The sequence below is a fragment of the Oryzias latipes genome, chromosome 12 (genome assembly GCF_053564925.1).
Source record: "Oryzias latipes strain Hd-rR chromosome 12, Olatipes_Hd-rR_3.1".
In the NCBI taxonomy this organism is placed as follows: Eukaryota; Metazoa; Chordata; class Actinopteri; order Beloniformes; family Adrianichthyidae; genus Oryzias; species Oryzias latipes.
In genome coordinates, this window is record NC_136248.1 from 4,752,597 (window position 1) to 4,777,145 (window position 24,549).

The 24,549-nt window shown below is 41.1% G+C and overlaps 1 protein-coding gene across 9 annotated transcripts in view; it reads right to left on the bottom strand.

Moving 5' to 3' along the window:
- Positions 1-24,549, bottom strand: part of whrna (whirlin a) — a 201,559-nt gene that overhangs the window by 83,062 nt on the left and 93,948 nt on the right. For all 9 annotated transcript variants that reach the window (XR_013659280.1, XM_078955685.1, XM_078955684.1 and 6 more), the window contains exon 3: positions 20,557-20,682. Coding sequence is in view for 8 of the 9 variants with exons in the window: in XM_078955685.1 (XP_078811811.1) it covers positions 20,557-20,682 (126 nt within the window). In the remaining variant the exon portion in view is untranslated. The remainder of the gene's footprint in view (positions 1-20,556; positions 20,683-24,549) is intronic.

Consider the following 24,549-nt stretch of genomic DNA (forward strand, 5'->3'; position numbering starts at 1 on the left):
AGCACCACCAAGGGGTTACACAAGCACAGTTGTGTAAGATTTACGTGATAAATGCGCATTAACTACATAAAATACACATAAACTGTATAATTGTTTACCGACCAAAATCTTTGAAGAGCTCAAAACCGAATTCACGTAAAGACCCAGGAATGACAAATGCAAGAACAACTTGTGAGTTATGCAAATCACACATATATTATGAAAGACCGAAATGTCATCCGTAGAAAATGCGCAAAATGTCCGTATTGGCTGTGTGACATGACCTTTAGACTGAGATATGTCGAAATGTAAGAATCAACCAAAGAAACCAGAAATTCCGACGTACAAGTTAATTCAAAATTACTCCATGTGAGCTTAAGTCCAAGTGTTTTTCTCTAACACGTGCCGCAGAGTTATCAGCAAAGGCTGAACCAACCAAACTATGGTTCAAGCAGTTTTAGTCCAATCAGAAGAGGAAGAGGATAAAGACGAGGAGGATAGAATTTAGATCCTTCTCAGTCCAAGCAATTGTGATATGTCATGGTTTAAATGGTGAGACGATGAAGATGGATCTTTCATGAAACAGTGACACTGGGACATGACAGTGTTGCTTACGAGGCTTGTGGTTGGACAAACCGGCCAAGCATGAAGTGATCCAAGTTAACAGACATGTGTAACCCTTGTGCTATCTTGGAGGACCCCACCCTTCCATTGACGTGTTCTCCCTACCATGACAAAGGTGGATAAAGGTGGAAAGATTTCATGTATTCCATGGACACCAGTGAAGATCACAAGTAATTGAAGAAAAAAGGTTCAGAGCACTGTCTAGTGGGTCTAGATGACCCAACTCCCAATGTTAAAGTGCCTAGGATGGCACAAGGGTTAAATACAGCGGGTTACCAGACAGGAATCTGTCATCGGGTTTCTCCAAGAAGTATGAAACTCTGTCGCCATATGGAGTTTTGGAGACATCAAGGTGATAGTCCACTTTGTTCTGCTCACCATAACAATAACATGTTAATCAGTAATAAATATTAAGCCCATCAAACAGTCACAATTCCAGATCCATACATAAAAAATATCCAAACAACTGAATGAACTCTATTCAGTGTATTCTGATGTCAGGTGACAATCCAGGGACAGAAAAGGCATAAACACCTGGAACAAGACATGAATTTGAAGGCTGCAGTTCCAAGATATGTTTTCAGAGGAAACAAACAATTGTTGAAACTATGAAGAAATAAACCAGATCTTCTGTCCAATGTGCTGACACAAAGCAAGAGCAGAGACTGTCCTCATTCTGTGAAAGGAAAACAATGGCGTCCTGTTAAAGGCGTTTTACAGGGACATAAAGGAGATCAGCTCTGCAGGAGGTAAGACTATAAAGGAAATCTGCAGCTTCTGATGCAGGAAGGAGAGCCAGAGGAGCTGCAGAAGATCAGACGGTGATGGCGGCTAATGTTGGTGAAGATGATGCCGAGGTTTGTGGTGAGGATCGAACAAAACAGGTGACGAGAACCAGCAAGGCAGTTTTTTGAGGTATGGGGAGGGGAGGTCACTGTCAGGTCCTTCATCACCTGGTAACACATGAACACCAAATGCTTTAGTCACATACACCCATATGGGGGGTTGACCATACTGTGCCTTGGGAAAGTGTTCGGCCCCCTTAAACTTTTCAACCTTTTGGCACATTGCAGGCTACAAGCATAAAGACATAAAACTGTATTTTTTTTGTGAAGAATCAACAAGTGGCACACTTTCATAATGTGGAACGAAATGTATTGGATATTTCAAACATTAAAAAAACATAAAACTGAAAAATGTCTCATCATTAGTCGTTTAGTTCAACATTGGATCATTCAGAGATCCTCACTGAACATATGTACCTACCTACTGTAATGAAGTTTGGGGTAATAATTAATTATGCTTTTCATTACATCCATTATACATATTTCTCTAAGCAGAGGGAAGATGGTTTCATAAACCGGGCCAGGGCGGCCCATCCCCCTGCTTAGATTAATACTATATTGTATTGATATTGATTTGATAAAAGGGCGGCAGTGGCTCAGGCGGTTGATCGGGTCGTCCAATGATCGAAGGGTTGGCGGTTCGATCCTCACTCCCCTCAGCCAACAATCGTTGTGTCCTTGGGCAAGACACTTCACCCTCCTTGCCTCCAGTGTGGCTTCACTGGTGTGTGAATGTGTATGAATGCCCCGGTGACGGTCAGAGGGGCCGAACTGGCAGCCACGCCTCTGTCAGTCTGCCCCAGGGCAGCTGTGGCTACAACCATAGCTTACCATCACCAAGTATGAATGAGGAGAGAATGAATAATGGACACAATGTAAGCGCTTTGAGTGACTTGAAAAGCACAGATAAATCCAATCCATTAAAAATGTAGATTTTCTATTATTATTAATACCATCTGCTATATGTACTATAGTCCATGCAACTGACTATTAACATGTTTGAATTAATTGTCAAATTACAATTAGGTGCTAGAAAACTGCTAGAAGTTAAAAGCTGGGGAAAGTATAATGTACTAGGGTTCTGTCCTCTACGCTCATCCACTTCTCCTCTCCTTTGTTCTTGATCGTTTATTTTTCATTGAGTTCTTCATGCCTCTGTTTGGTACACTGCGATTCATGTGTTGTCCCTCTTCCAGATTCCAGATTTCAGTTGGCTCGTCTATGCTCCTGCTTCTGCTCCTGTCCGTGGACCTTGCATCTGGCTCGTGTTGTGCCCCCAGCTGTCCTCTAGTTCCATCTGAATAATGAAGCCCATATGCTACCCTATTCAAACATGTAGTTGTAGAGTTAGATAAGCTAATTCTTCTTTAACTTGAATTCTTCTTGGGGTGGCTGTGGTGCAGTGGTAGGGCGGTCGATTTCTGATCGGAAGGTTGCAGGTTTGATTCCTGCCTTGCCCGAACATGGGTCAAAGTGTCCTTGGGCAAGACACCTAAACACTGGTGGAAGGCTGGCCTCAATCAGTGTGTAAATGGGTGAATGGGACTGTCACTCTAAAGTGCCTTGGGTCTTCTAGGAAGGTAGAAAAAGCGCTATACAAGTATATGCCGTTTACCATTTAACAGTCCTGGTACATCGTCTGTCTGTCCTGGCACAAGATCCCTAGTTCATGTGGACATCCCTGAGGTTTCTTCTATTTTTTGGTTGGAAAGGTTTTTTTTTTAGGAGTTTTTTCTCACCGAGAAGAAAGGTCTAAAGGCAGGGATACCCAGTTTAGTCTGTATAGTTCAGTTTAGCAATTAGCTGTTGTATTTCATAACTGATTTTATGTTTTGTACTATTGTCGAGTTAACATCACTCAGTGAGGGTCCTTAGGCACGGCCCTTAACGCTACTGCCTCCCGAGCGCAATTCAGTTGCAGCTCACCGCTCCCCCTGGGGATGGGTCAAATGCGGAGAAGAATTTCCCCATTGAGGGATAAATAAAGTATACGAAAAAAAAAAAAAAAAAAAAAAGAACCCGCTGATACAACTGTTTGGTTGTTTCGGGCTATATAAATAATATTTAATTAAATTTAATTGAATTATGTTCTTTATTTCGGGTTTTGCCTAAAGGCTCACATATGATTTTTATCATGTTCAGAGTGTGAAAAACTACCATTCAATCATTTCAAGAAACCCGTCGAAGTCAACGGCCAACCAGTTGTAAAATCTATTAAACCAAATGTCTTGTTTGATGACTCTCCAAAATGCTCCGATCAGTGGAAATCATGGAGCCTTTACTCCTCACTTCTGCATTTCTCTTCTTCACAGGTGTAAAAGCTCAGCTGGCAGAACAGACTCGCTCATAAAAGCTGCTGATGCAGGACCTCTGCTGCGCAGTCTGGAACTATGTGGAGCGGTTTCATAGCGCTTTGGAGCATAACCTCCATGAAGCAATCATTAAATGTGCTTTACTCCAATGATTTACTGTGGCACTCTCTTGTTTTTTTTAAATGCTTGTTGTGAGAGGCCAAGTTTAAATAAAGGTATATTAAATTTGAGTTTATTTTATGCCTGTAACAACTGCCATTTACTATTACTGTGTGATCATAACTCATAATAACTCATAACTCATAATCCTAAATCACATTTAAGACTTTAAGTGAACAGACACCTCTGGTTTTAAACTCATGTATGTTTACAATTGTAAATATTTTTAGGATTAATGTTAATTTCCCAGCTCTGTGTGCACATAAGCAAAATTGCAAGTGTAAGCCACCTTAGTAAGGGGGAAGTAGGTGAGACGCAGGCGTGTTGTACAAATTTTTCAGTTTTTTTAACCTTTTCAAACCCTGAAAACTGCATAAGGGCCCTATTAGTGCTGTTCAAGTAATAACTATGTGTTCTCTGCATGCAGCCTGACTGTTAGAAATTAAAAATAACAACCAAAGTGTATGGTGTGTCTGGCACTTACATATCATGTATGTGTGACATTCACGTGTGGTCAGTAAGAAGCCACCTTGGCCACACCTTGAGTAAAGCTTAAAGAAAACTGTATAGCACATGTGTTAAACTCAAGGCCCGCAGGTCAAATGTGGCCCGCCATGTCATTTTATGTGGCCCGCCAGAGTATAAAAGTTTTTAATTTCTTAGAATAAAAAATAAAAATTGGTGTATTTATTCATATCTAGGAGGAATCTGACTTGAAATATCGGATTGGGCAACTTATACATAGGACTTAAACACTGTCCATATAACCTAACCTGACAAAATCAAATGTAAAAGGATTTATGCTAGAATAACAAGCAAACATATGTTTTCTATGCAACTGTAATTGTCACTTTAAAAGGTTATAGTAAATAAATGAGTTATTTAACATTAAGGAGTAGTTACATTTATTTTTCATTACATTCAGTTACATGTATAAGTTACATCTGGCCCTTTGAGGACAACCACTATGCTGATGTGGCCCTCAGTGAAAATGAGTTTGACACCCCTGCCGTATAACATCATAAGTGCGTGTAACTCACATTTTACTCATACCATGGTTCGGGGTGAATACTCAATTCTGATTGGCTGGTTGCTGGGTGTGGATAATGCAAAGGGTTAATGCACACCTAAAAAAATAAGTTCCGGTCACATAGCTTAAAAGTTCTATATCACTGCTCTGGCTTCTTTAAAACAAACTTTAGCTTCATCATCTGGACAAAAACAAGCGTTAAGAGGTGAACGTTCTCTCTGAACTGATGCTTTATTCAACCTATCGTGACAATCAGCATAAATGAACGCACTTCAGTTGCTTCTGCGTGTAGTGCTGACTTTGTCTGCCATTATCCCTGACATACACTTACCACACGCACAGCAACGCTATGTTCCATTTTCATGACATCCCTTTGGAGGTTCACTGGGACATGCTGGAGAGAAGACAGAGGAGATCTTCAAGTCTGTGCAACTCCCGTCTATAGTTGCAGGATGACATTTAAATTCTGTAACACACTTTTCTAAGCTGGAATTTAGGAGGATTTTAACAGATTTTTCTTGATTTTTATGAAATCTGGTATGAATTTATTATTACAGGTTTTTATCAGGGGTTTGTTTTAATGTTCCAGTTTGATCCGTGTCACCACAACAAACACTGGACCAAGCTTACTATTATTTATCCATCCATCCATCAACAGAACCCCCTAATTTTGGGGTCACAGGGTTGCTGGAGAGAACCCAGCTCCTGTTGAATGAAGGTGGGGTACACCAAAAACGGTCTGCCAGTCTTTTGCAGTACCACACACACTGTCACATGCTCACCTAGGGGCAATTAAGAAATACTAAATACAGTACATACAACCTACGTACTGTGGAAATTATGGAATTTCTCAGGTATCATAAGGATCATCTTTGTTTTGTCTGCAGAGATAGAAGTGTTCACACCAAACATGATTCATGCGGCAGAGGCGTCCAGTTTTAATGTTAACTCATGTACAGACGGGATCTGATGAACCTTTGTTTTGGAACTTTGGCAAAGAAGACGCAATAAGGAACTCAGATTTGTCCGTGACGTCTTCAATAACGCGATGGGATCAAATTGCTAACTTACTAAATTTGCATTTACAATCTGAGAGAACCAGGCCTGAGGAAGTCTGGGAAATATCGGAGTTGAAATGGCATTCTTGTCTAAAAGAAGCTTTATGGTATGAATCTGTGCTATAGATCGCAGCACATGCTGCTAGCAGAGATTTTACTCTTTACCAGGCCAAATGGTCATAATGAATGAGGAAAAGTTGGTCTTTGGTGTGGAGCACGGATACAAAGAGATCTTGGTCAATAATAAAGCTGTTAGAGCAGAGCCGACAGAACAGCCACAGTTTTGCTATTTCAGGCTCTTTTTCATCTCCTCTAATCTTTCCCTGTGAACCTAAGCTAAAGTGAATCCCGCTGAATTTTCCGCCAGCTCTCACAGCGGCAGACATGCTGGCGGTGCTTGAAAATGCTTTTTTGAAAAGGGAAACTAGAAGTGAAGAACTGTCTTTAAGGTAACTGATGGGGATCTCCAGCCTGCAGCAGCATGCAGCAGCGCTGAAGGACACCAAGAAACGACTCAAAAGAAGACGGACCTTTGAAGCAAAGCCTCAAGATCAGAGCACTTTGAGTGGTCTGAAGGAGATCAACATCTGCTTTTGTCGACAACAAAAAAAGCTAAAAAAATGTAGAAAAAATTGGTTTGAAATTATGTTGTAAAATTAAAAAAATAAATGTTTGTTTTTTCAGAGACAAACTACACCTGAAGGAAAAATGCTTTCTTTACATTAACAGTGTTCACAAGCTGACATCTGCAACATTAAAAACTAAGAGGAAAGGATTAGTTATTAGGTTTGGAGTGATGCAAGACTTTTGCTCTAATTTTCTGTTAAATGTCATTTTGCATCATCTCAGCATCCCAGCATGATCTTTGCAGCTTTCGAAGGAACAGAAAATCCTTCTGTGCGATTTTATAATATTATTTCAGAACTACTGCTGGTGTGTGGTTATAACAGTGTGTGGTTATAAAAACACACCAATGTACGTCTGTAGTACTGAAGTTCACCAAATTGGAGCCAGAATAAGTCAGTAAACAATGATTCGTCTGAATCGGTTTGAGACAACGTTTCTATGACACCCACTAGTGCCATTTAGGAGGGAGTTTGTTGGAAGGCCACGCCCTTACCACTTGAAAGCAGGCTCTGGTGAATCTGTCAATCAAAAGCTATGAACCTTTGCCATGCACTTTTATTGAGGCATCTGATTGGTCAGTTTATAACTTGAATAACTTAAGAAAATGAGGATTATCAAGGACATGTTAAAAAAAAGGTATCAGAGCAAGAATGGTTTTTCTGATCAAAAGAATGACTGAGTAACAGCTGTTTACAGAAGTCAATGGAATTTTGGCTTCTTGGAACCAGCAGGTACTTCCTGTTTGGAACGCCAGGGGGGAAAAGTCCCTTTGTCCATTTTTCATATACAGTCAACGATTTTTGCCAAAAAAAACAACAAAAAACCCAATTGAATCTGCTTACGTTTTTTACTTTTGGGGTGCATTTGATTCCACAAAACTAATGAAGAAATTAAAAGGTGGCAAACACTGAGTCTGTGGTCAATGGAGGGGAGGGCCATACTGCTACAATAGGACCAACAGAATGTTTTTCTGTTGACTTCCAGAATAAAGTATTTGTGTTCGGGTTGTAAAGTAAAGGAAGGCTGCGAAGGCCATGTCTGTGGATTGCTGTGACGTAGTTCAGTCATGTAGTGCCCATTACAGGTGGATATGGGCTGTCTGTGGGAGAAAAATGGACAAACCTGTTCTGGTCGCGCAGGTGGCCCAAAAAAAATATCAAGATTGTAGACCGCTCGGGGAACCTGTAGAGTGAGAATGTTCCTGCACATTGTTTTCTATGGGCATGCTACGAAGGTCATGACGAATACTTAAGCAACACATAAGGGTGAGTAAGGGTGAAGTAGGTGAGTCGCACTGACTTTTCCTTTTTTAAACCTTTTGTGCAGTGTGCAAGGAGCCCATTAGTGCTGTTCAACTGCGTGCTCATTGCGTGCAACCTGGCTGTTAGAATTTTGGAAATGACACAACCAGAGTGTCGTTTATGTCAACATCATTCAAGCACTTACAGTGGTGGACAAAATTGTTGGTACCCCTCAGTTAAAGAAAGAAAGTCCACAATGCTCACTGAAATGACTTGAAACATTCAAAAGTAACCATAAATTAAAATGTATTGAAAGTTTAATGATCAAAATCAGCCATTACTTTTGAGTTTTTGATTAACAGAACTATTACAAAAAAAAAGTAATGAAATATGGCTGGACAAAAATGATGGTACCTCCATAAAAGACTCAGAACTAATTGCCCAGGGGGTCATGAAGAACTCAGGTATGTCCTTTAATTGACATCACAGCTGTTTTCAAACCCATAATCAGTCAGTCTGCCTATTTAAAAGGAGACAAATAGTCATGTTGCTGTTTGGTGAAAAGGTGTGAACCACACTGAACATGGACAACAGAAAGCGATGGAGAGAATTGTCCCAGGACATTAGAAACACAATTATAGACAAACATTGCAAAGGTAAAAAGGCTATAAAACCATCTCTAAGCAGCTTGAAGTTCCTGTGACGACAGTGACACATATTATTCAGAAGTTTAAGACCCACGGGACAGTAGCCAACCTCCTTGGACGTGGCTGGAAGAGGAAAATTGATGAAACATTGAGGAGACGGATAGTTTAAACTGTATATAAAGAGCCCAGAACAACCTCCAAAGACATTAAAGGTGAACTCCTAGATCAAGGTACATCAGTGTCAGATCGCACCATTCGTTGTTGTTTGAGCCGGAGTGGACTTCATGGGAGACGACCAAGGAGGACACCACTGTTGAAAGGAAATCATAAAAAAGCCAGACTGGAATTTGCAAAAATGCATGTTGACAAGCCACAAAGCTTCTGGGAAAATGTCCTTTGGACAGATGAGACAAAACTGGAGCTTTGTGGTAAGGCACATCAGTTCTATCGTAGACTCAAAAATGAAGCATTCAACCAAAAGAACACTGTCCCTACTGTGAAACATGGAGGAGGCTCAGTTCTGTTTTGGGGCTGCTTTGCTGCATCTGCCACAGGGTGTCTTGAAGTTGTAGGCAAGGCAAGGCAAGGCAAGTTTATTTGTATAGCACAATTCATACACAAAGTAATTCAAGGTGCTTCACAAAACAGAAAAATGCATTAAAATCCCAATACATCATAGAAATAATCAACGTAAAATTTACTTTAAAAGAAAAGAGAAAAAAAAAAATTGAAAATTGATTTAAAAATAAAAGAAGGAAAGGAAAGAAAAGTGCAGGTAGGACCTTTCAGTCATATACACAGCTAAACAGAAATGTTTTAAGTCTAGATTTGAACATGAACACAGAAGAGGCCTGTCTTACGACTTCAGGGAGGCTGTTCCAGATTTTAGCTGCAGAATATTGAAACGCTGATTCCCCTTGTTTAGTTCTGACTCTGGGAATCAACAGGAGGCCGGTCCCTGAGGTCCTCAGAGTACGAGATGGTTCATATGGCACTAACATGTCAGAGATGTACTTTGGTGCTCGGCCATGGAGAGACTTGTACATAAGCAGAGCTGCTTTGAAGTCTATTCTTTGAGGTACAGGGAGCCAGTGCAGAGACCTGAGGACAGGACTAATGTGATCATACTTCCTGGTTCTGGTCAGGACTCGAGCAGCAGCATTCTGGATGTACTGAAGCTGTTTTACAGCTCATTTGGAGAGGCCGGTGAGATGGCTGTTACAGTAGTCTAACCTACTGGAGACAAATGCATGAATAAGTATCTCCAGGTCTGGCTTTGACACTATGTTTTTGATTTTGGCAATGTTTTTCAGATGATAAAATGCCGCTGATGTTACTGACTTGATATGGCTGTTAAAGTTCAGGTCAGAGTCCATGATTACCCCTAGATTTCTGACTTGATTTGAGGGTTTTAGAGACAGAGAATGAAAGTAGCTGCTGACACTTTCTCTTTGTTTCTGTGGGCCAAAAATAATAACTTCGGTCTTGTTTGAGTTTAGCTGGAGAAAGTTGTTCTGCATCCACGCACTGATCTGTTGGAGGCAGTGGCTGAGTGAATCCACCGGCCCATATTCACCTGTTGTCAGTGACACATAGATCTGAGTATCATCTGCATAGTTGTGATAAGATATGTTATTACTGCGTATTAACTGCCCTAGTGGCAGCATGTAGAGGTTGAACAGAAGGGGTCCCAGGATCGATCCCTGGGGCACACCACAAGTCAAGGCCATGTAGTCTGAGACACAACTCCCAATTTCAACAAAATATTTCCTGTCTTCTAGATAAGACTTGAGCCAACTTAGGGCAGATCCAGAGATGCCAACCCAGTCTTGGAGTCTGTGCAAAAGGATCCCATGATCAACAGTATCAAAGGCAGCGCTCAGGTCTAGCAGGATTAAGACAGTGACTTTGCCATCATCAGTGTTCAGGCGGATGTCGTTGGTTACCTTGATAAGAGCAGTTTCTGTGCTATGATGGGGTCTAAAACCTGACTGAAAAACATCAAATGAATTGTTTAATAAGAGAAAATCAGTGAGCTGTTGGTAGACAACTTTTTCAAGGACTTTTCCTAAAAATGGCAGATTAGAGATGGGTCTGTAATTATTCAGTACAGTGGGATCAAGACCGCTTTTCTTCAGGAGAGGTTTAATGACTGCAGTTTTTAAGGCCACTGGGAATATTCCAGATTGAAGAGACATGTTAACTATTTGAGTAATTGATGGCAACACACTGTTCAGGACAGACTTTAGAAATCTAGTGGGTAACACATCAAGGCAGCATGTAGACGAGCTCAGACGGGTGATGGTCTCTTGGACAGTTTGGTCAGTTACAGGTACAAAGTGAGTCAGCTTAGAGTGAGTAGGTGGCCGTTCGATAGTTATATGTGTTGTGGAGTTGATGGCTTTTTTAATGCCCTGAACCTTGTCATTAAAAAATACAGCAAACTCATTACATTTGGGTGTGCAAACCAGTTCTATTGGTAGCTGGGTTGGAGGGTTAGTCAATCTGTTTACTGTTCTGAACAGGACACGAGAGTTGCTGCTGCAACTTCCAATGATTTCAGAGAAGTACTTTTCCCTTGTTCTGCATAAGATCTGGTTGTAAGCGTACAACTCCCCCTTATACATTTCATAATGAACCTGGAGTTTTGACTTGCGCCACTTTCGCTCAGCTCAGCGGCACTGTTGTTTCTGTGCCCTGACTAGATCATCGTTCCTCCAGGGAGCTTTCTGTCTATGTTTTCTCAATTTAACCTTCATAGGGGCAATGGCATCCAGAACATTCAAGATGCTAGAAGTAACAGAATTCAGCATTTCATCAACATTGGCACCAGAGGCGTTTTCAGGGTTTATCATTTCTACAAACTGTGCCCTGGTGCTCTCATTTATTTGTCTCCTTTGGACAACTGCAGGGCCAGGCGGTGGTTTGGGAGCAACAGACAGGTCAAAGAATACACAGAAATGATCAGAGAGGGCGACATCAACCACACTGACATTGTAAATATTAACCCCCTTTGTGATGAGCAGGTCGAGAGTGTGCCCTCTGCTGTGGGTGGGGCAACTTACATGCTGAATTAGAGTGAGTAGGTGGCCGTTCGATAGTTATATGTGTTGTGGAGTTGATGGCTTTTCAAGGACAGCATTGAGCTCTTTTGCATTTCTGTCATTGACATTATCAACATGAACATTAAAATCACCTGTAATGACTAGACCATCAAAGTCTGTGCACACAACTGAGAGCATTTCAGTGAAATCATCAATGAAACTTTGGCTGTGTTGAGGAGGTTTGTACATAACTATGCAGAGTAAGGGAGGAGTTTGTTTTAACTCAATTTTAAAGGACACATACTCAAATGATGAAAACACACCAAATGATAGTCTGCGGGTTGCAATATTATCTCTAAACAGTGCAGAAACGCCTCCACCCTTTTTATTTTCTCGTATTTCCGATTCATGTTTGTAGTTGGGGGGAGTTGATTCGACTAGAACTATGTTTCCTGTGTTTTTGTCAAGCCATGTTTCAGTTAAAAACATAAAATCAAGATTAAAAGAAGAGATAAGATTATTGATTAAAAATGATTTGTTGCATAAAGATCTGACATTGAGTGCAGCAAGTTTGAGATTAGTTTCCTTGGGACTGGTCAAAACCTTCTTGCAAGGGATATCAACTAGATTTCTTTGATTGGACAGTCTAACTGCCCTTTTTTGAATTCTACGTGGTGCAACTACAGGTATAGCACCAGAAGGAAGCTGTTCATCACAGGGCCCCAGTTTGACATAACCTTTCCTAGGACACTGGGGGCCCGTTTCATCCTAGCTCTGGGGGATAGCACGTCTAGAGGCGCGCAGGGGAGGTCGAGTTGAGGGTAGTTTGGGTGATGGACCAGGAGGAGCAGGAGCTGGACGGGATTTGGGTGAACGACGGAGGGGGCGTGTTGGAGGGGCTTTGGATGAAGGACCTGTTGGAGGAACTTTGGGTGAAGGATAAGGAGGGGGCGCTGGAGGGGTAGGAGAGCTCCTGTGTGGTGTGAGGCTCACAGGTGTTAGGGGAGCCATCTTAATTCCTGACTTAATGAGGCTATCAAAATGGCTAGGTAGGGCCATGGGTAAAAGTGGGGGGGACGAAAAGGAAAGTGAGTCTTCACTGGTAGTAGATGTAGCAGGGGGCGCCCACGGCTGGTCAGATGGTGGTATTTCTGGGGCCAAATCTGGTGGTTGTTGTTGTGGTTCTGCGGTTGGGTCCTTAGCTGGGGGTGGTTGTTGTGGTGCTGGTGCAGCTGAGTCCTTAGATGGAGGTGGTTGTGGTGCTGGTGCTGCCGGATCCAAGTCTTTGACCGGTGGTGGTGGTGGAGGTAGTTGTTGTTGCCGTTGTGCTGTGGTTCCTAGGACACTGGCTCGGTCCGTCCTTGCTGCCTTTTCAGGGCCTTGGCTTCTTTGCCCCAGAGCGTGGAGAAGGTTCTTCACTAACTCTCTTGCTCCACCTCTGTTCAGGTGTGGGCCTCTTCCCATGAATAGGTCCTTTCGTTTCCAGAATGTATTGAAGTTCTTAATGTAATGGAATCCTCTGGAAGCAAACTCTCTGGAGAGCCAATTGTTCAGCTGAAACAGACGGCTGAACTTGAGTGACACCCCATCGATGTTAGGAAGAGGTCCACTGATGAATGCTTCAACCTCTACTTTGTCAATCTCTTCAAATAACTTGATGAAGTCTTTTTTCAAACGTTCAGATTGTTCTTTTTTGATATCGACAGCACCTACATGGATGATTATTCGTTTGACTCCTTGGTACAAGACTTTAGATAAGAGTCCTGTAATTACTGGAACAGTAGAACTTGGGCAACATAAAGTTTGCATTCTTCTGTGGCTGACTCCACTGATAGCGCCATCTCCAAGCAGCAGCGTATCTCTGACCTTGACGTTTGGCACAGATTTTCTTTCTGCCTGTGCTTTGTTGACAACATTATGACTCCTATTCTGTGGTCCAATTTCACTTTGTTCTTTAACATCACATTGTGTTAGGGGTAAAAATCTGTTTGTGAGCTTTATTTCGGATGTTCTGTCATCTTTACACTTGGCTTGACACAGAGTTCCTCCGCACAAAGTTTCGGAAAGGACACAACATCACTCAGGTCTATGTCACTGTTATTCTTCTCATTTGTAGTAAGAGCAGGCTTCTTACCACCCGATGTTACTGGAAGGGTCTTGTGAAGTCCATTTTCAGTTTCCAAAGTAAATATCCGTGTTTGTAGCTCTTTTATTTCTTGTTAGTAGATCCGACAGCGTTCACAGTGGGAGTTTGTTTTTCTTCCTCTTCCGGACATGTCGCTGGCTTGTCAGACGTAAAAATATTGATTTGTATAGGTGGAAGTCACAAAAAAGGATGACCAGTCTGATATTCCAGGAGTTGTGGATGAGGTAAAATAATTAAAAATGATTAATTAAATGATTAAAAAGCAAATAAAGCAGGAAGCGGCATGAGCAGGGGAAAAAGCGTCTGCACTCTTTTGCAGGGGGAGTTGTACAAGGTAAAATGAAATCTCAAGATTATCAAGGCATTCTGGGTAGAAATGTGCTTAGTGTTAGGAAGCTTGGTCTCAGTTGCAGGTCATGGGTCTTCCAACAGGACAACGATCCAAAACACACAGCCAAAAACCCCCAAGAATGGCTCAGAGAAAAGCATTGGACTATTCTGAAGTGGCCTTCTATGAGCCCAGATCTGAATCCCATTGAACATCTATGGAAGGAGCTGAAACATGCCATTTGGAGAAGACACCTGTCAAACCTGAGACAACTGGAGCAGTTTGCTCATGAAGAGTGGGCCAAAATACCTGTGGACAGGTGCAGAAGGCTCATTGACAAATACAGAAACCGTTTCATTGCAGTGATTGCCTCAAAAGGTTGTGCAACAAAATATTAAGTTATGGGTACCATCATTTTTGTCCAGCCCCATTTCTTTTTTTTTTAAATAATTCTGTTAATCAACAACTCAAAAGTAATGGCTGATTTTGATTATTTAATTTTCAATACATTTTAATTTATTGTTACTTTGAACGTTTCAATGTTTGGACTTTCTTTCTTTAACTGAGGGGTACCAACAATTTTGCCAACCACTGTACGTATCATGTACACACCCCAAGTGTGCAGCGTTTGCACGTGGTCAATGGGGAGCCAATACTCGCATCATACTAGGGACTAGAGTGCAGCATAAAATTGCATGACAGCATCACCCATATGCCATATGTGTGTGCAACGAACATAATCCTCAAATACTTCCCAATATACTTATCACTCGTACGACAATGGTACGTTCCACTTTCATGACGTGCAGGTTGTGGCACGAACCTCAAAGGAACTGCATTTGCACTATTTTAAAGATACCGAAGCTCCTCTACGACCCTTCACAGGCCCGGACCACCCAACAAACCCGACCTCCATACGGATGCATGTGACTACGGCATAAGTAGCCCTGTCAGTTCTGGTTCCGTTTGGATGGAATCGGACCTGTCCAGTGAAGTGTGCATTGTAAATCCTTCATGGAACACAAAAAAAAGAAAAACAATCAGCCAAATGAATGTTCACAAACATTGTCTGCTGGCTTCTCCTTTCCTCTCGCTTTGGCATTAAAGTAGGCCTAACCTTTTGCTCTTGGCTGTAATTGAATTGAACAGAAACAAACAGATGTCAGCAAAAGGCCAGACGAGGCTGACCTTTCTCCTCCTTTAGTAAGGAAGAAGCTGCACAAACCAGGAGAATGTGGCAAAGGACAAAGACATTCACAAATTTACAGAAAAAAAAATTAAGTGCTAACACTTTGTGTTATATTTTTATATGTAAAGTGCAAGTGTGTAAAGTTTTGATTGATTGAATTGTTACTGTTTTCATTTTACTGGGGGAGGAAAGGAAATGTTCTGACCAACATGTATAGAAGAACACAGCTGTCCTTGTCAGTGAGTGGATCTGTGAGGTGAGGAGCTCCAGCAGAAGCATTGGGGTTTGCTATGAGGACACATCCCCTCCTGCAGAGCTCCAGCAGTCAGAGAGACGAGACCCTCCAGACATTTACAGAGCCGATCCCTCGGGCTTCAGTTCAGAAACAAGCAAGCTGCTTCTGATACTTGAAGTAACATAAAAGAACGGACGTCTTTAGTACAAGGATTTGTGAATTCAGAGGAACACGTAGACGAAAGCGACAGATCAGCGACAGATCCTCCTTTATGTCCTCGGCATTTTAAGTTTGCAGCACAAACAATGTCCAGCGGCCTTATGCTGAGCTGAAGCCCATAAAGAGGACAGGGTGAAAACTGCAAACATTTTTCAAGCAAGACACCAACAGAAAAGGAAACAGAGAAAATATCCAGCAGCCACGATAACATGACTCAGCTGTTTTTACAGTGTTTCTCCACTGAAGATGCCTTAAACGCATTTTTTTAAGTCAATTTCTTCCAAATCTATAAATTACTGATGATTTTTTGTTCCTTTATATGCATTTTTGGCATATGCAACTTAGGAGCGACCTTTAATCCAAAAAATATTGTAATTGAATATTTTCTGGTGATTGTCTGTCTTTACAAAATCTGTTGAACTTGAATTTGGATTCATGAAATTGACTGTTTCACACAGGAAGTAAATCTGGGACATGTTTTCAGGCAGACTTCAGGCTGGACGTTGACACCAGAACAAAAGCTTTGCGTAGAGAAGGAGCAGTCACCTGAAATGATCCTGCTTCTGATGTCCTTTCAGGAGACAAAGAGAGCCAGCTGAGACCAGTCCGACCTCTGCTGAGACCTAAACTCCTGCCTCCTTTAGTCAGGGTGGGGGTCGTCCTCATTGCAAGTTTAAACACAGAAATGGGGACGGCATCAGGGCTTTAAGTAGCTGCGGTTACATGTGCAAAATGTCTTTGATTGGATCAAAGTTTGGGTTAGAATTGAAGCGTGTAGAAAAAACTTTATCTGAATGTAACAAACGTTTACATACGCCACACTTTCAGTCGGAATAAATCATTTTGAAATGAGCAGAACTATCTAAAATACCGGAAACAGCTGTAGGAGAAGAAATAGCGAGTTCTGTTGTGCTGTGGCATATAGCGAGATGATCTTCTAAATCTGCTTTTAATATTGTTATGATTATTATTAAGTTACTGTTCCCTCAAAAAATTTTTAATTCATCCTCTAGAAAACAGAGCCTTCTCTGGAGCGCCACACAGTGTACGCAGGACGTTTGCACCACGTTTGGATCAATGATCGGCATAATCCACCTATGTCGATCGAAAGGATTTTTTTTCCATCCGAATGAGTCTGATCGGGGCAGAATATTATATAACAGGTTTCAGGATTCTTTATTGTCCTTTCACCACAGGGATGAAACGGAATTTGTGTCTCTGGTCTCGGGTCAGCCATTTACAGTGAGAAAGACAGGAAGTATCAATATGATATATTATGATAATGTCCTGTTTATCTGACACATTTTAATTCTAATCTGGCGTTTATTGTTTTTACTTTTGTCCATGTAACCACAGCTAGTGTCTAACCCTTTTCCACCAGAACAGAGGCTGTAATGTTGCGTACAAAGATCCTGTTTGCTGGATCTGATCGAAGGTTTTCTGCACAGCCATCTCAGTCAGGACTCTAAACGCTGGGGGGACCACATGGCTAACTCAGGATGGAAGCCGGGGAATTTCAAGTAATTAGCTCCTTGGAGACATAAACTGTATTTTGCGCCTGCAAGTCTCGTTGTAATGGCTCTAAACAGCAACCTGACATGACACATTTTTTCTGCCCCCCCCCTCGCACTGCCTGAGCGAGCCTGCCTCACGTCTGCTGAATGTGGAAGTCAGCCTGGGTTTTTTCTGTCTGTTCTTTCTGATCGCACCCTAAATCTGTCAGGGCAGCGGCTGGCATTTGACTCCTGCAGCAGAGCCGCTGTGCACTCAGGCGGCACCAACCAAAACCTGGAAAGCACACTGCATCCACAAAAGAAGGCCTGATTCTTTTTTGTAAAGAGCAGAGTTTCAGACCAAAAAAATAGGGTGATTTTAGTCCGTCTTCTTTAAAAAGGTCAGTGTTTTGATTTTATTTGTCTCTTCATTACAAAAATATTTAGGTTTTTGACATTTGTCTGTCACTTTTAGTTTTATTGGCTCTCAACGTAAAAACATTAAAACAAAGAATACTTACTGAGAAAAATGTTAGAAAAAAAAGCCAAATTCTTTTAGGTTTATCATAATCAATGTTTTATTTTGCAGAAAAAGGAAGTTGAATGGATTCAGAGCCTCGACCTACAGAAAACAAACATCTCTGAGTTATTTTTAAACCTGGACAATTTCAAAGATGTCAGAAATATCAGATGGAGAGTTATTTCAACGTTTTGTGAAGTTACATTCTAAACAAAAACTTTAAGTGTGCCATTTTTTATGAACAACTTCTTCTTCGTTGATATTTTCAAACTAAAAAGCAAAACTGGTATTGTAATGTTGGCTCGACCAGCCTCTGGTTGCTGCACCTGACTCAGCTTTTAGTTTGAAATGATGTACTATAGTTACAGTTACAAACTGCTAAGTAGCAAGTAAAATTGTGTAAAAAAAAAAGACTTTTACATTTTTCTCCATCAGTGTGTGGATCCACGGCAGCACCAAAGTGCAAAATGATGCTGCATGTTTCCTCCAATAAAAGGCTGCATCCTCCAAGTCTGCAGATAATCTTCATTATGGATTGATTCTGATGTCAATGCTCTAGAAAGCTGCAGAATCTCCATTGAAAAAGAAGTTATGCTGCAGTTTCAGGTCGGTGTGCTCTCTTGGAGAGGAAGGAAGATTTCAAGGCTGTTCAGAACAATGCAGTGATGCAGAGACCAGTGTGGACGGAGCTCAGGACGAAGGACAGCCGTCCTCACTCCTGCTGCTGTCATGTCACCGTGACAAAAACAAGCCTGTGTGTAAACTTTTAGATATTTTTACTCCTAACGCTCAGATTGTAACTGTAATCTCTCAGACCCTCCTGTTCCTGCTCTTAAGAACCTGACTGCTAAAACCTTTAGTGATCTTGAGCAATTCTCCACCAAGCTCTCTGAAGTGTTTTTAGTGTTTGGCAGTTTTTTTTTTGTTTTTTTATGTAAGAATTTTTTTTTCTTCTTTGAGAGCTTTTTTTTTAGGTTTGTCACTTCTTTTCTTCTGCAGAGAAAAGCATCCATCCAGACACACATGGAAGGTGGCCCAAACCTCTCCAGAAGCCACCTCGCTCGTGCAAACTTTAGTGGAATTTTTCATAAATGCAGGAAAAGTGCATTTTTTTTTGACCGAGGAGTGGACATGGAGTGCAGAGTTGAACATTTGTGCTCATGCAACCGTTTTGTGTTTTTATGCTAAGTTGATGCCGTTCATATAAAACTTTTGTACCTTTTGGACCATGATTATTGTAAAAATATAACATTTAAAGCAAGATCTAAGACTAAAAACCCTAACAGGTCCTTTCAAAAAAGTCAAGCACAAGAACTAGGCTTAAAAGGAAAAAAATAAATAACTTAATGTCAGTGGCTTTTTGGAAAATGCACAGAACCATAACCCATGAGCATTTTAAGAAGCCCTGAGAAAATGTTCCTGTTTATCTATAGATCTTTCAACCCCACAAGCCTCACATGCCTTTTTACCACCATAATTTACACAGCAATAAAAAGGAGAGCATGCACAAAAGGGGAAGGATAAATCCATTCGCTCACACAATGATCTTTCAGAAGAAAAATATACGTATTTGTTTCCTGCATGACCTCATTTCATCTCACAAAATACTGGCAAAATTCTTGCACAGTTCTAATAACAAGCCTTCAGTTTAGTGAGGTTCTCTTTTTCATGGCTCTCTTTAAGTCCTACTCTGGTCATCTTTTGATCTATTTTCAAAGCGGTCTTTTAATTTTGATTATGCCTTTTTTTTAGCACAAATCAAAAAAACCTGTGTTGTTTTCTAGGACATAGTTTCTGCGGAGCGGCAGGAATTCCTTAGACATTCTCCTCTGAGTTGTGAGAAGGACTGTTGGCGTAGAGCTACCCCCCCCCCCCCTTCCCCTCCTTGTTGCTGAGAGCTCTCTGTATTTTCTACATTTCAAATACGATCTTATTCAAACAGCACTTTTTCATCTGCTTCTGAATAAAAACAATTTAAATAAAGAAATAGTCAGAAATGCAATTTTAGGAGTAATTGTCTTCCAATTCCACAGGAACATGTTAAACACACCAAACTTTTATAGCAGTGGGTCTTTGAGGTTTTATTAGTCCAGCGGCACAAGACTTTTCCAAGATGATTCCAAAACATCCATTCATTCTACTTCAGTTTCTTTTGTGCATTTCCATGCTTCATATCCATCAGAACTTGTTTCCATCACATCCTGATTGTGTATTTCAAAGCTTTTCCAAATTTCAACAAGTTAACGAAGCGTTTATCATTCATCTGGCGGCATTTTGGATAGACTCTTCATGGTCAGGTAGTTTTTACACACAAACACAATAAGTGATGTCCCACTTTGCATTGAAGCAGCCACAGACGTTTCAGATGTTACCGACTCCATCCTTCTGTCTTCCGCTTTCACGACGGAGAAACAAAGACTCAGTCGCTTTTGTTTAAATGCTAAATAATTCCAGCTTATTAACATCTTTGAGAAAATAATTTATGCATGACTTCCGCACTGGCTTCTCAGAAAATGCACCCCCTCCGCCTCCTCAAGCACATATAAGTGGCATTTAGCAACAAGCTGGTGGCACTTTCCTATTGGTCCAGACTTCAGAGAGCTTCATTAGAAAAAAGAACGTCTGCTGAAGAAGCTTCACATCAAACAGCATAGAATAAAACAAAGCTCCACATTTATTACCAAAAATAAAACTGCTTGAAGTTTCATTAAGGAAATGTTATTTAGAGCTGAGGATAGATGGACATTGACCACTGATTTAAGCAGTTTCTTCTCTGCAGAGAGGATCTCTAGAGCAACAGAGTGGAAATTGTCTCAGACGTTTGCGTGAAACGTGTTTCAGAAGTTAAGGAAGGGCATACCTTGAGTCCACCGCACTCTGCTGCCGACCCCTTGTCCACTCCGGTGATGTAAATTCCCAGTGCGTATTCAGCTCCGCCCCTAATCATGAGACCCAGAGACCGGCCGTCATCCAGAACCAAGTTGACCTGTTCAACAAGACAGATAACAGGTCAACAGCTCGGACTTACAGAGTTTCAGAGCTGTTTTTATGAACCGCTATTTGTTTTGCCATATTTTCTGCACACTTAAGAGCCTTAATCTAAAATAAAAAAAGACACTACAGTTTATAATCCGGATTAATTCCGGTTGTGTTTATTGATGTGGAAGGAATATTGGGAGATACACAGCTCTCTGTCAAAATGTCAGTCCATTTTTTTTCTTTTGATTTGCAAAAACGGTTGGAAGTTAGCGTAGTCAGAGCGATGTTTGTTGTAGCGGAATCTGTCGTTGTTTTTACGTGTTACAATCAGGGTTGGAAATGAGAGGGATTGAGAATGTGCTAACGCAGCTAAAGCTGTTAGCGTGGCTAACATGTAGTATGTTCCAAATAAATTCCTGTTACTGTGAACTCAGTCGATAAAGTCTGACTGACTTTTATCTCTGATTCTTTGTTTTTTTCCTAATGCGCCTTCTAGTTCGGTCTGCCTTGTATGACAGAAGTTCAAAAACAGACCATTCATTGACATCGTGCCTTTAAATCCAGTGCGCTCTATAGTGCTAAAAAGAAAACACTTTAAAAAATTTGATTTGATTTTTTGGCAACTTGTAGACCCTGAGGTCTGAATTTGCAAAAACTGTTCCCAGCTCAGTTATTTTTACTTTGACATCTCTGCTTTGGTAAGGCAGTGACAGTCACCTTTGCAAGGACCCGCTGATCAAGACGTGATCCTTTGCAGATAATTTATCCATTGGCTGAAGGACTGAAGCCATTAGAGGCAAAGTCACTGATTAATGAAAGTCCCCCCTCCTTTTGCCTTTGTTTGGTGTATAAATCAGACGTAAATTTAACTAAATTATGATGCATCAAACAGCAAAGCTGACCTGACACATCTCAAAGAATTTGACGAGGACTTGGGAGAGAGCATGACATGCGTAACAAGAAGTGACCTGGACGAAGGCAGTAACCACGACGTCTTAGACGACCTTCATCACCCCCCTTTTCTGTTTCCCGCTCGGGTGCAGCCCGACACTTGTATACGGCTTGGAGCTGTTTTGTTTTGCTGTGTTCTCTTGACTTAAACAGCATAATTTCCTGCGCTAAAGCAACATCAGACGTGATAAATTATGTAAAACCACATAGCTGTGGGTAACGGCGCCCCGCTGCTGTCTCGCGGCTCAGTGTTTACATTCTGGAAAAGGACAGAGGTTCAGGAAGGCTTCATTTGTCTGATCAAACCAGAGTTTTTTTTTTATCACCCACAGGCTTCAATTCCCCACATTTAATACCCTCTTTGTTTATTGCCCCAGGTCATCAGCAGCGTCCTTCATTTCGTTTCCTTCTCCCTTCAGCCTTTCACTCACTTGACGTGATCTGATGTCAGAGTGCAAACAGAAAATCAATTAGCCTTTTTTTTTCTGTGGTGCTTCTTTTCTTTTTCTGTGGATCTTAACAAAACCAACAGCACTGCACCAAACCAGTTCATGTAGAAGAAAACAAAAGTGGATTTTGAAAACAATTCAATTAATGGATGACATTGTTTTAACACAGTATGTGAATGATTAAAATGAAAAAGAAATGCTAAAGTTAAAAATTGGTTCACATTGTAAAAAAATAAAGTCACAATTGAATTTTCAGAATAGAAATCATTTGGGTATACCATTCACCGTGTCAGGGAACTGGACACGGTGTGACATGTTTAGACAAATTTAGAATAACTTAGTTATAACTATTCATTTCTCCATAGAAGTCTGCTGGATTTTGGCTTCTTAGAACCAGCAGGTACTTACTGGTTGGAAACCCAAGGGAGGAGGGATCACTCAGTCCAGTTCTCATATACGGTCAATGGAGAATGAATATAAAAATAAATTTAAAAAAAGGTGAGGTTTATTGCGAGCGTTTGGCAGACATCACCATTTGGAAACCAGAAATCTGCTGTGTTTAAAGATGTCAGGTGAGGCAGGAAAACATCAGGCAGGACTGGAAGGAGAAATGAGGCAGAACCACGGAAAACCCAAAATACAATAAAGCGTGAAAAGCACAAGTGGAGCTGAAACAACACATGAGTGAAGAGACAGATGATCTGACAGAGAACAACAGAATCTATGAACTCAAATAGAGCATGCAGTTTTCACATCAACAGAAGCTGTAATAATTTCAAACCTAAAGAAAAAACTGCATTTCAACAGGAAATACATAACATTTCAGCCTTGCTTCAGGCTGGGAGGGGCAGCACCATCTACCTCCTAACTGCAGTGTGTGTCTGTAACTGTTCCCCCTCCCCAAACAAAGAGAAGTTCCCTGTGTACTACAATAGACTAAAGGCCCGTACACACCGGGACGAATATTCGCCAGGCGTTATTCGCCAGGGTTTTTCGCCACGTTTTTTGTGTTCACACCCAGGCGATTTTCGTTGACGATGAGCCGAGTGAACATGCAATTTCATTCCCTGACATTAGATGGCGCTTAATGTAAAACAGAAATACTCCTGTACACAAGGTGGCGCTGCGCAACTTTACGCTTCTTAAACTCGCATTTCCCTCAAAAGAAGAGAGCAAGTATTTACGCGCTTGTCAGAATCATACAAAGAAAACATGAATATTTCAATATTTCGGGGATATTTTAGAATGTCCGTCATTATTTCTTCGCGGCTGTGTAGATGCAACTCGAGGTTTATCTTCTTCGCTGGTAAGTGTGCTCAGCAAGGCAGTTTTGTGTTTGAGCGCCCCCAAGTTGTGTTTTACTGTAACTTCAGAAGCTCCAGACACGTGTGCAAAAGCGCCATTCTCATTGGTCGAATAGATTTCGACGCGATGCGTCAAAAAAAACAAAAAACGAACCCCAGGCATTTTTTTGACGCTTTGACGCGTGGCATTTTTTCGCATCGGTATGCACACTCTCATTGGTGCCCTTTGTTTAGTCACGAGGTGTTAAACGTCGGCGAAAATCGTCCCGGTGTGTACGAATTCCTTCTCTACTCACTACTTATAGAGAGCTCACCGTTTTATAGTGCTGGCCAAATCTACAATTCTAAAATCCAGTGCACTAGAAAACCCCCAGAGGTTTCTGCGAAAAAACTGGTGTGTATCGATGCTCACTAGATTGGGGAATACAGACCACAAAACATTGTGTTTGAACAATTCTTGCAGAAAAAATGTATTTAAATTTATTTTTCTAATAAACCATCAATATTTTCATCATCAGAGCACAGTAGATCTATAATTAGACTATATTTGTTCATTTTTGTGAACTCAACGACATAATTTTTCCCCTCATAAAAGCATGTTGTCTGAATTTCTTTAAAATTCCAGGGCACTATAGTCCTGCACTAGGATAAGGTGTATGTTTTTAGTAGTTAGGGAGTAGGGAGAGAGAAAAGTGAGGCAGGATACTTGACGTTTACTTGTTATAGAACATCTGTATATTGTAAAATGAGTGTTCCAATTTAGTATGAATAAATATTCAGTTAGTGTACCTCCTACACTACATGTACATGGTCTATAGTAGACTTGCTAAAGACTCAAATATACTTAATATATAAACTTCAAGGGGGCTTGTTGCGGGTGAATAAACTGTACTCAACCATTGTTGTTTCATTGCAATGGAACGGGAAACGCTCAGGAGTTTGTTCCAGCATTCCAAACCCCCCCCCCCCCCCCCCCCCCCCCCCCCCGTTTACCCCAAAGTTAATCAGCTAGCATGGAGAATACAAACAGAGATGGGCCCTGACCATTATTTATTAAATCAACAGTTGAAAACAACAGCTGACAGATACCAGGACAGACTAAAAATCAAAATAAGAGATCAGGAAAGAGAAAGGGAAAAGGTTGGAGGTGGATATTTTTTAGCACAGTGA